Source organism: Thunnus maccoyii, chromosome 23 (genome assembly GCF_910596095.1).
Source record: "Thunnus maccoyii chromosome 23, fThuMac1.1, whole genome shotgun sequence".
NCBI classification, from domain to species: Eukaryota; Metazoa; Chordata; class Actinopteri; order Scombriformes; family Scombridae; genus Thunnus; species Thunnus maccoyii.
The window spans coordinates 8,142,556-8,161,314 of record NC_056555.1 but is presented as its reverse complement, the minus strand read 5'-3'; the positions used below and the strand labels follow the sequence as shown (position 1 = coordinate 8,161,314).

At 41.9% G+C, this 18,759-nt stretch overlaps 1 protein-coding gene and 1 long non-coding RNA gene across 2 annotated transcripts in view; one reads left to right on the top strand and one right to left on the bottom strand.

Annotated features, from left to right (window-relative positions):
- Positions 1-11,475, bottom strand: part of sox5 (SRY-box transcription factor 5) — a 92,904-nt gene extending 81,429 nt beyond the window's left edge. Inside the window, exon 1 of the mRNA XM_042402740.1 lies at positions 11,408-11,475. Coding sequence (XP_042258674.1) covers positions 11,408-11,445 — 38 coding nt within the window. The 5' untranslated portion in view covers positions 11,446-11,475. The remainder of the gene's footprint in view (positions 1-11,407) is intronic.
- The window catches only part of LOC121890466, a 150,082-nt gene that overhangs the window by 121,769 nt on the left and 9,554 nt on the right, over positions 1-18,759 (top strand). The gene's annotated exons all lie outside the window — the stretch shown is intronic.

Sequence of the window (18,759 nt, the reverse complement as noted above, 5' to 3'; positions counted from 1 at the left end):
GTGCTCACACATGCAAAAACCACACACACACACTTAAATCAAATGAATTAAGCAAAATGGGGGCAAAGATTTGTTTCAAAGACAAAGCAGCCATCATAGAAATGTCACAGACTATCTCTCATACACACACACACACACACACACACACACGTGCCCGGCTGTCTAGCTCTGTGTGTCTGGCTGCTAACATAATCATGGTGCTAACTGCTCTTGTTAACTCCTCTACTCAGAACAAGCTTTCAGGGAGCGTGGGAGCCTCCTCTGGAGAATTCCACAGTAAAGTGTGTGTGCTCCGGCGTACGCACGCATGCGTGTGTGTGTGTGTGTGTGTGAGTGCACACGCATGTGCTCAGCCTCTCTTTAAATTACAACCCATTATTTCAACCACTACACAAACACGCACTGCACAGTCAGTCGAATCCATCGTCTCAGTGCGCTCACAGTAAAAATAAGCACAGCGGCTAATTCCAAAGTGCTGTCAAGAGTCAAAGTGACATTTGTGTGTGTGTGTTTTTTTTTTTGTGTGTGTTTTTTTTCCCGCCACCTCGTCATTGCTAAGAACTGCCTGCCTGTCACTCAGGTGCGGGTCTATTTGCGTAGAAATGCAAGCTATCTTTGAAATTGTTCTCTGAGGGAATGGAAGGGCATATTAAAATAGTTGAGCGGAATGTGCCTTTTAGATAAGGCGCCCAGGGCGTTTTGCCTCCGAGGAGCCGACCGCAACATTTACATCCGTATGACACCTCAGGCGGGAATTTAAACAAATGTTTCCCCCTGTGTCGCGCTATCACTTGCTTTATTGCCATCGTTTGTTTTTTTTCTTCCCTCCTCTCTCTCTCGCTGCATCTCCCAGTCTCAGCTTTCAAAAATGATTTCTCTCCCTCTCTCTCTGTCTCCGTCTCTATCTCTCCGTCACACACTCTTGAACTTATTTTAACATCGTCTGTCCTCTTGCTCTTTCCCTCTCTCTGTCTTCCTGCCTCTCTCTCTCTCTCTCTCTCTCTCTCTCCCCCGGTGTTGTCTTACTTACTGTTCCCTCTTTACACAATCAGCTGTTTGTAAGAATGTCGCTCTCCATCCCTCCCCTCCCTCCGTCTCTCCCTTCTTCTCTGTGCAGACTCTTAAGGATATTGCCTAATATCTATTTATAGGCTGTCCTTTTGAACAGTGGGAAGAGTGGGGCAGCAACAGAAAGGAAAGGCTGAGATGGAGGGATAAAGATTAAGGGAGGGAGGACCTGGAGGAGGGAGTCAGTGATATTCCCTCGTCCCTCGACGTTGCTCTGTTATACAGAGAGCTTTGGCTATTCCGGACAAGCATCGGATTTAGTTTTTCAGACTTTTAAAGCAAGTATTAAGCAACTTCTAAGCGTTTTGATATCGAAAACAAGCGTGAAAAAAGCCTAGAGTCCATAGAAATTGTCGTCAGAGTACTAATTTTAAAAACTATCCCCAAAAATGTTTTGACATGAACTGTAACGACACCGTAGCATCGTGAAGTAAAAATGTTTGTGCTTGTTAGTATTGATGTAACGCGCCTGCTGGCTTTTCCCTGATGACTTTCTCTATTGAAGTAAACAGTGTGTAAGAGGGAGAAAATGTGAACACAGCTCCTGCCTGTATATGCTCACGCAGTCATATACGCGCAGACACACCCTTACACACACTCGCACACACAAAGAGCCAGACACACACACACAAAGCATCCTCTGTGAGGTGCCCTAAATCGGCAGCCGACAGCCCAAACCGTGTTTCCTGTCCAGCTTAACCACAAAAGGCAATAACACACAACCTAATGTCACCACTGTTAATCACACACACACACACACACACACACACACACACACACAGGCTAGAGACAGAGTCATGTGTTGTGTATGTGTGTATGCGCTGAGAGAGCAAAGAGGGTGGGCGCCAAAGACGTGGGCTAACTCATGAGGCCTCTGGGACTACCTCTCTCTCTCTCTCTCTCTCTCTCTCTCGCTCTCTCTCGCTCTCTCTCTCTCTCTCTCTCTCTCTCTCTCTCCCTCCCTCCTTCTCTCTGTCTGCCTCTCTCGTCCATTCATCCACCCAAAGCTTTAGTCACCAGCAAGGCATCGCTCCACATACTTTCCTTGTCATGTTTTCAGCTGAGGTTTTTTCTTTTTTTTTTTCCCTCTTTAAAACCTTATTTATTTCTTTACACTGAGTCACCGGACGACGTGATCATCACTGACATTTTAACATGGAAGGAAGGATGAAGAAAAGATAGAGGATAGAGGGAGGGAGGAAGGAAAGAAAAGGACAGAAAAAGGAAGAGAAAGTTTGTTGCGTATGTCAGTGTCTGCATCTATCTATTTATCTATCTTATGAAAAATGTGAGTAAATTGCCTTTAGGTGGTTTTTTGTCCTCTTGTTACATCAGTTTAAAGCCAGGACAACAGAAGACAGCTCGTGGGAAAATCTTGAGTCTCGCCATAGAAAAAAGGAAGAAGAGAGGCAGAAAGAGAGAGTGTGTGCGTGAGGGGGGGGGGGGGGGGGGGGGGAGGGAGGAGGGGGTGAAAGGAGACAGACGGATAGAGAGGAAAAGTGCATCCGGTGGACGGCGGCCCCGCTCCCCTGGTGTTTGTGAGGGGGAGACGCTGCATAATGTTTATTGAGCGAGGGACAGTGTTTTTCCATTGTTGTGCCAGGCCACTATTTGTGCTGCATTTGTTAAGCAATCCATAAAGGAGTCACAACATTTGTCTCACTGTCAGCGACTTGGCCTGCCCCTGTAAACCAGACACACACACACACACACACACACACACACACATGCAAGCTCATTCTCTCACATAAATGACAGCACACAAATACACACACACACACAAACACACATATACTCTCCCAGCTGGCCTCTTTCTTTCGTACCGCACTTTGAAACTCTCCCACCTCGGCCCAAATGGTCTCCTCCTTTTTACTTGGACCCCCCCCCCCCACCCCCCCCTTCCTCCCACTTCCCCCTCCTCCTCCCTCACTCTCTATCTTCTCTCTCTCTCTCTCACTACCTGGAAAGACAGAGGTTTCATTGTAGCGCTCTGGGAGGGACCTCCGAGCCTCTAACACTGTCTCCTATTGTAGATTGGAAGGATGGCGGGTTGTTGGGGGGGGGGGCGTGCACTGTAAGAAATGTACCGTGATTTTCACAGTAATTAACTGGCAGCTATTGACAAGTAACTTATTGTAATTTATTTTACAGTAAGTTACCTTTACAGTAAGTTTACTGTGTTTATGTTTTACAGTAACTAATTGGCAGCAATGGACAAGTAACTTACTGTAAAAATACATTACAGTAAGTTTACTATGTTTTTATTTACAGTAGCAATATTGTAGCACAGTGATTTAATGACATTGTATTTAAAATCACAGTAAGGAAATTGTAAATATAAAATGAAACAGTAATATAATACTGTAGCTACTGTTACAGTAGCTGTATGCGACTGTAAAATAAAATACAGTGATTTTATATGACTGTGTATTGGATTACAGCACCAGACATTTTGCAGTAAATTAGATTACGATTATTCATGTAATTCTGCAAACTTTCAAACCACACTTTCAAATTTCAATAAATGAGTACAGAACCAACTCTTTAAATGACAATTATTTATTGTCAACGGTTGAACAGGAACAAACATATTTACTTGTTTTCATTGTGCACGGGGATTGTGCATACCATGTTTACAGAAATCTAATGGCCTTCTTCCACATGGCAGAAATATCCACACTGAATAGTGAACTGCTGCAATATCTGTGATGCACAGTGCAAATGGTTTTCCCTCAGACAGGACAGCAGAACAAAATAAGTTGTTTACCTTTGTGACATATTAGATGTGCACTGGTTCACACTAACTGTAGTAAAAGTGCCATTTTCCTGCTGCTCTTCATCTACAAGCTCACTGTGGCTGTTTTTAACAATTCTCCTTTGCAATATTCAAATCTGATCTGCTGACTAAACAGCACAAAACATTTTGCTGTGTAGACTAATATTTATTGACCAATAGTGCAGTCAGTTTTGTATTTCCTGTACATGTTTCATAATAAAAGCCACACAGTGGTATACCAGTGAGAAGCTTTTAATGTGAGGTAGCAACAGCAGGAAATGTTTGGACTGTATGGGCATCAACTCAACACACTGAATAAGAATGTTTTCTTTTCAGTTTCCAGTTCTTATCGTTTCTGAAAACAGTCTAACACGTCTCCTCTAGCCATAAAAGTAGCAGGGACCATGTGCAACTTTCTGTCCTCTAAAAATCACTCTGTAAATCACAAGGTCAATGAAGTTTTCAAGTCTGCTGGGCCAAAAGGCCTTGGATCCTTGCAGGTCAGGAGCTGATTCACTTTGATCTTCCACTGCTTCATTGTGTTCTTCAGCAAATTGAATGAGAGCTACTGTAGATGACAGAAAAAAATGTTTTATTATAACTGTCTGTAGCAGCCTATCTATGACCAAAACAAGCATAGGAAACATAGAAAACATAGAGGAAACATAGAGCTTTTGTAGAACGGGTTACACTAGGGCTGTGACGATAAATGCATTACTGTAATGCCTACTGCAGGGTTGAACTCATTACTGTCATCACAACATTTTTTTTCTAAATGCCAAACACAACTGGATGGAGATACATTAGAGATTTGCCTGCATGGCCTCTTGTTGCTCCAGGCCACAAGACCTCAGCATTGCCCAACAAGAACGAGCGCCCAGGGGAAGTGGTGCCTGAGGAAGCGGAAGCGGGGTAAGCAAGCCAGCATCCAAGCTAGGCTAAAGGCTAAACCCCAGTTAACCAGCTCTCCCTTCAATCTTCCTCACCAAGGCTCCATCATCAATAAACTAGACTACCTAAGACTACTTCTGACCTCCCGGAGAGAAATGACAAACAGCTAACTGCTGTGCCCTTTTTTTGCGTTGGGAGTTACCTATTGTAACAAACTTTCAAAGACATCTTAGTTAGAAGTTAGATTTGTAACATGAAGCTGTTTCAGTTTAGCACAGTCAGGTTAACTATGGATTTCTGTTAGCTGACAGACCACTAGCTAACGTAATAATGCAAAACCCACTTCTGAGCAGCCAGAAATGGATGTAAATAATTTAACTACAAAACTAGCTAGGTGTAATGTCTGGTGTAAGTCAGGACAGAGTGTATTAATGTTGAAGACACTTACTGATCAGCTGGTGATGTCGTTGACTGCTGCTGCTCCTGATGTGAGTTTTCATTTCCTAGGATGGAGACGGAATGTTCTGAAGATCCGCCCCTACTACTACTACTACTAAGGTAAGAATATCAGTGTCAGAGCCAATCAAAGGCAGAGAAGGGTGGGTCCTCGCAGAACATTCCGTCGCCATCCAAGAAAATTGGCACTCCAGACCGATGGCTAACGTTCCTCCTCACCACGCTGCAAGAAGTGCGCTGCCCATACTGCAAAAAACATCTGTTGAACAGACGTCTTTCAAGCTCTTGGGGAATTGTGGTCTTCTATATCTTCCAGTGCAGATGTATGAATCTAATCTCTATAAACAGAAATCTGCATATGAATGCAGACTCTGAAGGCAACGCGATAAGATTTTGGTTTCCGAAGTGTTCTGGTTTCCGTTTGTAGTCCGTTTGTAGTCTAACTAGTATTGACCAATCACGCGGTTTTGTTGCATGCAGGTAAACAGTCCGTGTGGAGAGCAAAAAAGGTGGAAGGCATTGGCCGAAACACAGTCTCAGAACCCATTGGCTGTTGTCTGATGACACTTTAGCTTTTTATTAGCTTTTTTTATTTATCTGTATTCATATGCATATATATATGTGTGTGTAAATGTCATCTTGAATGTCTAAAGTTGTTAATCAGACTGTAAACCAGAACTGGCACATGTAAGAGGAAGTCTTAGCTGAGATAACCGTTATCTGTTATCCAGATATCTGCTTGCCACACAGGAACGAAAATTGAAACCAAAATATTGGCCATTGCCCCCAGAGGCTAAATCATTGTCAGACAGATAGCCGATGGGTTCTGAGATTGAAATATTCCAAGTTTGTTTCATAGTTACTTTCAGAGTAGTCTGCAGTCAAATGTTAGCTGGTAAAGTTAGCAAGATGTAGGAGTCAGAAAGTCTACATTATCCATCTATGATACCATCTGACAACTTTACACTGAACATGAACAGGCAAGAACACGAGTGCTCTTAAAAAGAAAATCCTTTAAAGTTTAAAAAAGACAAAATATAATTTATTCCAAAAAGCTCAGTGCTCAGTGACTCACGAATTTGAGATCACGTGATACATTTCTTTGGCTCAACCAATCAGCTCACGACATATTGAAGTATTTGAATTCATATGAAAAAATTATTATTTCAAACGAATGTTTAAATTCTTCAATTTGCACCAAGAATTTCAGGATTTTATTTGAAAGTATTACAAAATAATCTACAAATTAGTGATTTTCTTTTACAAAAGGGAAAGCTGCTACCTTAACTAGAGTAACATAACGATATCTGCAGTAGCATGAATATTACTGTGATTTTCTACAGTAGTGGTATTCTACAGTAACATGTTACAGTGTTTTTTTAGGCCTAATACACAATACTATACTGTAAAAAATATTCACAGTAATTGTGCAGAAACACAGTAAATTACTGTTGATTTTACATCTATTTTTTACAGTGTGTGTGTGAGAGAGAGAGCGAGAGAGAGCGACATAGTGGGATTAGTGTAGGTGCATTGATTGGTGGATGGTTAAAGAAGATGAAGAGAGAAGGAGATGATGTGAAGTGTGAGGAGTAAAATTCTGGATGGTCGCACACACACACACACACGCAAGCACTGCTGGAGTTTTCCTGCTCTGTAGACAATGCAATACCTCGACCTGACCTCTGACCCCCACCCTGTGACCTCATGTCATATGACCAGACTCTAGTTAGCCAGAAGGGACACCTTTATCTGTCTGTCTCTGTGTTTTGCACATGCTCTCTCTGTCTGTTTCACTTCTAACACTCCATCACTCTCTCTCTTTTATCCCCCCCCCCCCCCCCCCCCCCCACACACACACACACACATCCATAAACAACAACAACAACAACAACAAATGCAGCTTAATATTCCCCCTTCCTTTCTTCTATTGGCTATCAGAGAGGGTCAGCTGATTGCACCAGGGTGGGAGGTCGTGGTGGGAGAGAGTTGGAGAGTTGGTTGAGGGGGTGGGTGGGAGTGTGCTAAGAGAGGGGAGGAAGTGGGGAGGAGGTGGGGGGCTTTAGCATTCTCCTCTGGTATTTTTCTGTCTGTCGTTCTTTCTTTCCTTTTCTTTCTTTTTGCCCCCCTCTCGCTCCATGGATGGAGACACGGTTATCAAGGCTCTCTGGGGACAGACAATATGGCCCAGACAATGGCCTCCAGTCCGAGGTGGAGGGGAGAGGGAGGGAGAGAGAGAGAGAGAGAGAGAAAGAGAGAGAGAGAGAGAGAGAGAGAGAGAGGGAGGCCGGGACAGGGCCACAGGGGAAGAGAGGGGCAGAATGGCGCATTAGTTTGCAGAGCACGGACACTCTACTCAATTACTCTTCTCTCTCTCTCTCTTTCTCCCTCCTTCAGACACACACATTCTCTCTTTCCTCAAACACGCACACACCACTTTAATTTTGCCCTTTTAAATGAAGTACAGCGACACTTACATTGGAAGCAGCACTGCTCACTTAAATTGGAAACAAGTTTTTTTTTTTTTTATCATCAGCCGCAAGAAGTTCTCTCTTAAAAACTGCCCGTGAGTCTATGATTACAAAAGAAAAGTAAATAATTATTAGAATAAATAACCATAAGCTGGTGGTTACACTATACTATAAAAATACTCCTGAGATTAAAATTCCATTGTTCATAATTTTACTTTAATAAAACTATTATCAACCCACTTAAAAGTTTAAAAAAGTAAAAATACTCATTATGCAGAATAGCCTTTTAGCCTTTTTCACAATGTTTTATTATAGTATATATTTTAATATTGGTTTATTATTACTGTTTAAGCAGCATTTAAAGTTGTAATTGGTCAATGGAGACAGAATTTTAACTACTTAACATGTTACTGGATAGTTTAGTACATAGAAATGCAATATTTATGACTGATAATTGTTTGGTATGCAATATCTTAATCTGCAGAAGAATTCATAACAACAGCTGTAAAGTAATTGTGATGGAGTAAAGTACACCATCAGCCTGCGGTGGAGTAGAAGTATAAAAAAAGCAGAAATTGGAAACACCCAACTGAAGTACAAGTAGTAGCCTACAAAATTGTACTTAGGTACAGTACTTGACTAAATGTACATATTTACTTTCTACCACTGGAAATAAATTATTTATACTGATGATAAAAAAAATAAAACAGATTGTCTCAATGAAATTAAGCAAAATCCTTCCGGCTGCTGATGCCGCTCTTGTTGCTGAGTGCGACGCAAGTAGTGTCAGATTATATCCGAGTGTGTCTTGCTTGAACCGTTCAAAGTGTTGACACACCCACTGATGACTGTCTCCCCCCTTCAAACTCACTGACACGCACACACACACACACGCGCACACACACACACACACACACACACACACACACACACACACACACACACACACACACACTCACAATCAGCCCAATAAACGGAGGGGACAAATGGAGGGGTGTGAAAATCCACCACTGCCTTTACACCACATTGACAGAGCAGCAAAGAGAGACCTTTCCCCCCCCCCCCTCCCTCCTCCTTCTTCACCTCCTCAACCCCCCCCAACACCCCCACCCCCCCCACCCCCCCTTCATCTCTAGCACTCTCACTTGTCTGTAACCCTGTTTCTTCTTCACCCTCTTCTTCTTCTACTCCTTCTTCTGTCCATCGGCGAGGAATGTGTCAGTTTGACCACATCATTTCTTTCCCTTCATCGTCTCTCCATCAACTGCCACAGCAGCTCCTTCAAATGTCTCTCTTTCTCTCTCTTCCTCTATATTTTGGTTCCTTTGGCGTTTCTCGGCTTCTCTCTGTGTGTGTATATTTCTGTTTGTGCGCGTTAGCGAAGGCAGTCTGTTTCCACTATTTTCAGCTTAGACTGGAAATTTTGATACGCAGCTGAACAGCACAGAGAACCAAAAAAAATAGTTGAAATCACAAAAATCATTAATTTAAAGTGAAATAAAAATAAAATGAATCACAGAAGATTGGAGCTTTGTCAAAGCATGACATGCATCTTTTACAGCTAAACGAGAAGAGACAAAAACCATATCACAAGACTTTTGCTGGCTTAAATAAAATTAGTAAAAAACTGTATGTTTTTAACCTTCTCAGTAGATTCTACAAACAAATAAAGAAAAGTAAAATTTCAGTAATGATTCCTCACCACTCAAAAAACCAAATATTTCCTTTCTAACAAACCATCTTTTAGAAATTCTGCCAGAAACTCTTCATCGGCTCTTTTCAATCAAAAGTGACTCAAAGTCAATTCTTAACAACTGTATGATTTAAGAGGAAGAGAAGAATAAGAAAAGGGGAAGAAGCAGTGAAAAGTGCAAGAAGAAAACGAGTGGTGAGAAGATAAGGAAGAAGCATGTGTGAAGGAGGAGAGCGGACACTTACAGAGACGCAGGAACCGAGAGCATCGCGACCACCGAGGCTGGAGCGCACACACACTGGCAACTCACACACACTGTGCTCCGCTGAGAGACTGGCGCTCGACGCACACACTCGAAACACACACACACACACACACACACACGGAATGGAAGATACCCCTCTCTCGCCTGCTCGCACACATACATCCGTATACACATATGAACACACACACACACACACACGGCCAGAGCCACAGTGATGGAGTGCATTACTGGAAAGCAAGAGTTTTAAGCGCTGTCCTCCTAAGTCATTGTAATCCCCACATTTATCTCCATACATTCTGCTTTTCGGTGTAATCCTTTAAATTTTTAATTCCTCCTAGCTGTTGTTATCTATTTTTTTTTTTTCTCTTCTCAACCACTTTGCCGGATTGAAGGGTTTATTAAAAACACATTTTTGACACATCTAAATGTGTTCTTAATTCAAGGGGCCCCTGAAATCCCCACTACCACCACCGCCTCCCCCCCCCCCCCAACCCCAGTTTATCTCGGAACAAAAGATTAGTTTCATCGGGCAAAACAGAGCGCTACTTTAATGCAATAAAAGTCAAGCAGGCAAGGGAGCGAGGCGTGTGTGTTTCGGCGTATGTATGTGTGTGTGTGTTAGTATTAAAACGCCGGGTATTATAACATAATCTGTCTCTCACAGCATTAGCATCAAACAACCATTATTCCACAGGCAAAAGCCACTTGTGTTGACAGTGTCAGAAAAGGGCAAGGTTAGAGGGTTCGCACCTCTAAATGAAGCAGGCCCGCACAAACATCAGAGGAGCACAGTGAGATTAACATTAGCATAAGGCAGAAAAGAAGAAAAACAACAACACCATGCAGATTGACAATAGGATTACTCAGGGTTTGCATGAATTGAATTTGGATTAAGTGAAAAATAAATCACAAATAAGTAAATTTCAAAAGAACAGTCTAAGCAAGTGGGCAGGGTGTAAACATTCCAAATTTAGATTAGAAAATTATTTATTTTGGATGATTTGTGATTGCTTTTTTTTTTTTTTTTTTTTTTGCTGTTTTCAAAAAAAAAAAAAGAGTCGCGTTGAGGTTTTTCGACTTGTTGATAGCATCTTAATATGTTAGGCTTTATTACAAAGAGAGACGAAGAGAAGAAGAAGTAAATAAAGTTGTGGTGAGCAGTGGAGATGAGATGATGAGAGGATTGACAGACACGCACAAACACACGCACACACGCATACATACATATACACACATCTCTCTGCTTCTTTTTCTTACACATATATAGACCCCAACACTGTTTTAAGCACTTTATCTATGGAGGGATTGAATTGAATGAACATGTTGACAACTTCAGTCAGGAGGGACAGAGGAGGAAAAAGAGACTGATTTCTATTACTGCCGGGACAAACACACACACATATGCATAAAACTGACACACACATATATATATAATGCCTGCTTTGCTCAAGCTTTGCATATGATATCTCTCCCAAAAGCAGGAGTCAATCATCAACTCTCTCCTTTACCATCTCTCACTCTGTCACACACACACACACACACTCTCCGGCTTCAAAACTCAGCCGACTCGCTGAGACAGTTCACATGCTTTGCACACACAGACACACCGATCCTCCTCTACACACACACGCATATCTTTCTACTTTCTGCTCCTGTCCTCCCTGTATCTTCCCCTCTGTGTCCCGCTACGTCCTGTCCTCTGTCTCTGTCATCTGTACGCGAATGTGCGTGTGTGTGCGTGTGTGTGTTTGTGTGTGTGTGTGTGTGTGTAAGAAAGCGTCACGTACCTGTTACACTCCTGAGGTAGCTCAGGCTCAGTGAGCATGCTGGAGTAAGGGTCCGTCTCTCTCGACAACAACAACATAAAACAGTCCCACAATGCTCAGATGAACAAGGTTAGTCTCCCCAAAACAAGACGGGATAGAAGTGATCCTTCAACCTCTCACACACACTGCTGATTCTCTCTCTCTCTCTCTCTCTCTCTCTCTATCTCTCTCTGTGTGTTCCTCTCTCTCTCTCTCTCTCTCTCTACTCACACACTTTCAGCCTCACACCCTCCCTCCCTCTCTCTCTCTCTGCCTCTGTCCCTCCTCTTCTCCCTCCCTCGCTGTAAGCTGTGAGATCTAGGCTCAGCTCTTAAAGGGCCAGCAGCAGAGCCTCTTTCTCTTTCGCTCAGTGTGTGTGTGTGTGTGTGTGTGTATGTGTGTGTGTGCGTGCAGAGGGGAGGGGCCATTTGACCAGAGGGCTCATCACTCCCTGAGTGCAAATGCACAGCAGTGCTGCCCCCTTCCTCAAGTCCATCTCTCTCTCTCTCTTTCACACACACACACGCACACACACTTGGTTTTCACACACTCAGACAACTGTCACAGATCATGTAGATACACTTCAGGTCACTGCCAGCTTTAATGCACTTTATTACGCGACATGAATGGAATTTATCAAATTGATATATGAAACACACAAAAACACACCGTCGTACACTCGTTCTACTATTTGGTACAACAACTAATAATGAGGAAACATGAGACCAGAGAGAGTTGCACATGGGCATGTATTTAGTTGTAAACTCAGGACTGAGGATCACAATCACGTATACACATAACACAAGGGGGAATGACAGTATCTGAAAAGGGACAAACTTAGGCTGTCAATACACATCATATCCCTCCCACTTTAATTTGATGTTCCCTCAACAAAGTAAAAGATTTCACTGTATTTTCTCTTAAAAATCTCTGCTTCAAATAGACTCTTTTGTTCTTAATGTCACAGTCTCTATTGTCTTCCTACTATAATGAACTTTTAACAAACTTGTTTCGGTTATAGAACTTTTGTGTGAACTAGGGAACGAGGGTAGAATACCTCTATTCCCGGACTGAACCCTGGGGATTATTCAGCCCCCGATGTCGAGAGTTAGTCTCTAGACTACAATGACAGTCTATCAGGAGGTTGTCATCCTGATAGACTACAACCTGTAGGTGAGTCAGTCATATTGTCTCTTGGTGAGGACTGTATTGAGTCCTGGTCTGGGAGAGGTCATGCCTGGTGTAGGCACCTGAGCAGGTCTAGGTGTGCTTGGAGCAGTGTCCATTCCTGAAGGTTGCCTCTGGGGTTCTTCTGGTGATGGATGCTGCTCCTGATAGGCCTCCAGCTCTGGAACAAGGGATATTGGCTTAGGGAACCAGAAGTGTGGAGCAGTTGAAGTGGTAACGTGTGGTCAAAGTGGATGAGGGCCTCAGATTGAGGGAGGGCTGTCTTCACTTCTTTGAAAGCTGTCTCATATTTGTCTGTCCACTTCCATGTGTTGGTTTTGCAGTTAGGCACAAACTTTACATAGTGTGATCTCAACTGACTCACATTCTTCGGGAACCGAGCCTCTACAATCATCTTTGATGGTGCTTTGTGGAGTCCAGTGCTGTCAAGTACGTGCCCCAGGTACTCGACAGACTCACGCTTGTCTTCCTGAACTCTCAGACCATGTTCCTTCAGCCTTTGTAGTGTCACATCCAGGTTCCTTAAGTGTGACTGCTCATCTGGTCCTGTGATAAGCAGGTCATCCAGGTAGCACTGGACCCCTGCTAGCCCACTCAGAATCTGGTCCATTGCTCTTTGGAAAAATGCTGGAGCAGAGGTAATCCCAAAAGGGAGCCTCCGGTGCCTGTACAGACCTTTGTGTGTCACTATGGTCAACAGTTCCTGTGACTTTGGATCAACATGCATCAGGAGATATGCTTGACATAAATCTATATTATCCTACTTCAGTTTTAGCTGGTGACAAATGTCGTAATTGTAATCTACTACAATCAAAACAGGTGACTTGTTGGATTAGTGATACACTGCTGTACAATGACACAGTGTTCCATATCCCAACATTATGGTGTATAGAGTTGTATAACAACACAATTTCAGCTGCTGCCGGACTTTTAATCTAATCTATTTCATAGCTTTCACGGTCAGAACAAAGAAAAAGAGAAGCTAAAAGTAACACTTTTTACCACATTTTTGGAATGCCTTAGACTCATCCATGCTTAATTGGTTAACTTGTATTGTTCAAGTCTCTACTGTCCCTTTGGTTCCACCATGTTAGTAAAGTGAAGCTGTTTTGTGCTCCACTTTTACACACATCATGCTTTTCACGTGATTGGCTTCGCTGGTAAAATAAAGTAACAGAACAGTGGATGTAAAACAATCCTTGAAACAAGATTATTATAAGGTATCTCGGGTTCAAAGTGAAATTCTTTCAGTGACTGCTGAATGCCCTGCTGCAGTATACTGTCCAAAAAGGTTAAATCACAATTCTATTTCATTAAAAAACTATTAATAATGCATCTCTGCATGTTATTATTTTTTGCTGGTTGTCATTATGATTTAACATTAAAGTCCATGTAAAGGAAAATCAGAGATTTCTTCTGAAACACATTATACATGTTTGAAAATAATTGCTGAAAACATGTGAAAAGACTGTGAACTATGTATTACTGAATCGTGCAGTTAGACCGTTAAACTGCCTTTCAGAATTTCTGTGTTCAGGATTTTTTGGTGTCTTCGGTACCCCTGTGGCTGCGGTTCCAGCCCCTCACCTGTGCTTTTCAGCAAAAACGACAATTTAACATAGCGATGATTGGTGATGGATCACTTGTTAACTACTCATTTAAATGACATTTTTACTAAAGTAAGTCCACATTTAACTACAAAATATGTACCCAATTAAACAATGGCTCCTAGTGTTACTTTATTTTTTGAAATATCATCCATGTTGCTTGTCTTACACCTACAAACAAGGCCTATTTTAAATTGTATATTTTTTAAGGAAGTTCGGCATGAGTGTTGTTAAGTTTAGAGGTTCAGAGGCTGTTTAGTTGGGGCGTGGTTTCAGCACCTTCAGTCAACACACCTGCAGTGTTTCAGAGCTCAGAATACTGCTTGTTTTTCCACGATTTTGAAACCTAATTTTATATACTTGGCGATTTTTTCGAACTTGGCTGGCTGGTTAATAACACGTTTTTCTGTGGTGTGAAAAACTCAGAACACTTATTTATAATCGCTTTACACAGACTTTAAGGAAAATCTAAAATCCAATTACCTTCTGTTCATATTTTGAGTAAAAGACTTCAAACAAAAACTTTATCGGCATATATATGACAAAATGTGGCTAAATTCCCTTCCTTCCTCCCTGTAGGATTTGTGGCCATTAGTTTAAATTAAATAGATTTGAATGAATTTTCTGTGCCTATATGTATTAATTTAGAATGAGGACAAGTACTGTAAGAATCGCAAAATAATGCACATCCTCCACCCAGTCAGAATCCATTTTTCCTCTGTGGCCATGTAGATGAATGGTAGATGTACCCTTATACTGTTTTCAGAAAATATTGCCACATGAATTTGACTTCTAATTGTGACAAAAGAGACACAATAAAAGCTTTAACAGAATTTAAGTTCCTCTCTTATTTCTTTTGTGTTGCTGCAGTGAGAAGCAGACATTTGATTCTGCGACGTGGAACAGTTTTGTTACAAGAAGACAGCTGAACACTTTCAACAGAACATATGCTGAAGCTCACATGCATGAATGCACGCATGCACAAACACACACACACGCAGACACATGCACAAAATACACATATACAAACTGACTAAAACCTTCACTAATCGCCCACACCCATTGTGTCCTCAGGTGTACGTACTGTATACTGTGTGTGTGTGTGTGTGTGTGTGTGTGTCAGGAGAGCATGCTGCTTTCAGCCCTTAGTGCTGTCAGTCACTATTAGGGGTGTGTGGTCTACATGTCACACATACGGCCAATCCAGCTATTGTTCTGGAAAACAGAGAGGAAAGCAGAGCTGACAGACTGCCACTTCTACGATACTTAAACACACACACACACGCACACACACACACATACACATACAGAGAAAGAGGGAGAAAGCGAGCCCTGTCACTGTACTTACTGTAGACAAGCACACACTTACTATACACATGCACACAGTCTCACACACACAACATGCATACACTGTACAGCATTCAAAACCGTGAGAAGAGACACACATGCACACACACACACACACATCTCTGCAATCAGAAACTTCCTCCTAGATGTTGAGAATGAAAGTTCATTCTTGACCTTGGAAACAGCACTTGACAAAACAATGTCCATGGCTGTTCTGGAGCTTTTGATTGTATTACGATCTTCCTCAGCAGATGGAGTTCGACCAGTTGTCATGGAAATGTAGATGTTAACAATTTCTCTTACAAAACAATCTCACTGCAAGGTCCATTTAGTCAAATAATTAATTGTTTGCAAGGTCAAGAATGAACTTTCAATCTCAACTTTTAAGTCAATATGAATGAGAAGTGCTTTTAAAGTAGAAAGAAATTTGAATATCTACAACTACGGATTGTTTCATTCTTCTACAGATGTTGCGACCCTCTCCAGTGGCAAGGTGTTTAAAGCAAAAAATAACAAGGTTGTTGAATCAGCGCAGCAAAACTTGGAAAATGCCCAGCTAGTGTGATGCTTCAAACTATGGCAGACATTTACCTCTTAAAGGGGGCAATATACTATACGTCAGACCTGCTTGTTGGACATTGACACCTTTCTGACGTCGGATTGGGGGAGCTGTGCCAGACTGTTTTTGTAACTTTCAAAATTTGACATTCACACAGTTTCATGCTGTGATTGGCCGACTCTTTGGAGATGAGAAAGGAGGTTCAAACTCTCTCTTGTTCTCTTTTTTAATTCTTTACATATAATCGTGTCACTTTTCACGACAACAACCGAGTGCAACACTACGAATGCCCTCCACGTGAGACTAAAATGTGCGATATTATCCTGGTATTTAAACAATATCACCTCTCCCTCCCCTCTATGACGGTCAGCTTTTCACTCCGCCTTTGAGTGTGGCCGTTCGGAACGACCATAAACCCTTTTGATTTTCATCGTGGGCGGAAAACATGTCATATGAACTACATATGATTGAGCATAAACTGACCCCCTGACCTACCTGTGGAAAAACTCAAGCTGTAAAACCAAACATTGTTCAAACTCACATAACTTTATTTTAAATTCTAGTTTCTAAAGATGCCAAATATTCTGAATGACACAGGGACGTGTATAAAACAATGTATTAGACATCTAGAATATTTCCATTTGATGGAAAGGAGCAGCCATACTTAGTGTAAACATCAGATAGCTTCAACGATGAGTTGAAACAAGCTGATAAAGAATATATTATTATACTGTCAGAGTAATCCAAACATAAACGACATAAGTGAGTAATGAGAATAATAGCAGTTTTGACTTCCAGTAGAGGAGATGCACTTTTCTTTGTAAGTTTTGGACCACTGAACTAAGTTTAAATTATTTAAAAAGTAGCAGATAGTAGAACTTAGGCTGGGAGGATCATGGGAAATCGATGTGACCCCATCCTAATTTTAATTCCGTGAAAACATCTCTTTTTGTTTCTCTCATACATACGCACAGAGAAACACATTCACACACAGGGATTTAGAAGACTACTACCAAAGATATCAAATTCCACCTTTACATTGCTAGACATTGTATAACCACATATATGTATACACACACACACACAGACAAAACACACATCCACTCCCCTCTCTGCTCTCTAGACAGCAATATGAACATGTCAATGTCAACAACAATCAGTGGCATTAGTTTTCTATTTACCTAATCTAATTCATGGTCAAATGGAGAGAATACACTGGGAGGGCTAAATCTAATCGCATTCCCCGACTAAATTGAGCCCCGATTGGAAACGGCATCTCTCCTTGACCCCGTAAACAGCTGCAAAACCAATGATAACCTCATTTGTGCATTACAGAAACTTAATTTCACCATTATGCGGCTGAGTCGGCGGCAATCCGTCAACATAACGGAGCAACACTGACCTGGGCACCCACACTGCCCTGCACCCTTCCCACTTCAGGCAACTGAGAGAATGGGGATGAGCCACATGGTCGTCATATTTTGAATAGATGTTTATGTCATTACGATTCATAAACTTGGTATAGAAAATAGTGGCTTTAAGAGTTTACTTGTCCATGAACTGATCATGAGTAAGTGAGATTTGACAATGGATTATATAGCTGATGCAGATGATATTGTAAATGCACAACAATAAATGTACTTAAACGTTCATGTATGGAAAAGTTTATCATCAGCATGTATCAATCAGTCAGGGTCTTTCAGTGTACTATGCTGCAAAGAAAGCATGTTTTAAGGCATAAAGAGATAGGATTGGGGGGGGGGGGGTGAATGCAAACAAGCTAGGAGAACAGTTCTTCTAGAGTAACCAGGCTCTCAAGTGTAAGCCATCGTCTGCAGTTAGAACATGTTGAGGAATATGAATAAACAAGGCCACCGGAGCGTATTGTGTTCAGTGAGAGAATAGCGACAAGAAAATGAAAAGGGAGTGTTTCACCTGGGCTGAAGCAAAAGACGCTTGTTAAGTGATTCAAAGGTTCATAATCAGAGTTGTGTTTCTGGAAAGAAAGGAGGGAGGTGACACGAGAAAGATGGAGACGCCGTACGTATAAGGACAGGATATACAGACCTGCACGCACACACGCACGAACCAAACGCACTGTCACAGAGAAACAGGAAAAAAAATAGCCAGAAGGAACACACACACACACACACACACACACACACACACACACACGGTCGCGCTCTCATTCACAAACACAGGAAAAAACACACGGAGAAGCAAGCATCACACACACACACGCACACATGCACACACAGTCCATTACAATGAAACCGTTGATGGGAGGCCCCTGTGTCGGGACCCTAACAGCTGTAGTGCATTAGGGGCCGAGTATGAGCAGGGGCAGGGAGAGATCGGCAGTAAACAATCCCAAAGCCTGAAGACACACACATATATTCACACACATCTCCCACACATTTTCATAAACATTCGCGCAGAATATTATGCAAATGCGAAGACACACACACACACACACACACACATTGGACACAATGTGGCAAATCAGTAGTTATGGACCTAAGAGGGTTTTCTGTGGAAGAGCAAGATCACATCTAGAAAATGACATATTTTGCATTTAAATCGGAGAGAAATGAGCACGCAAGAGCTTGTTGAATATTGCTGTGCTGTGAATC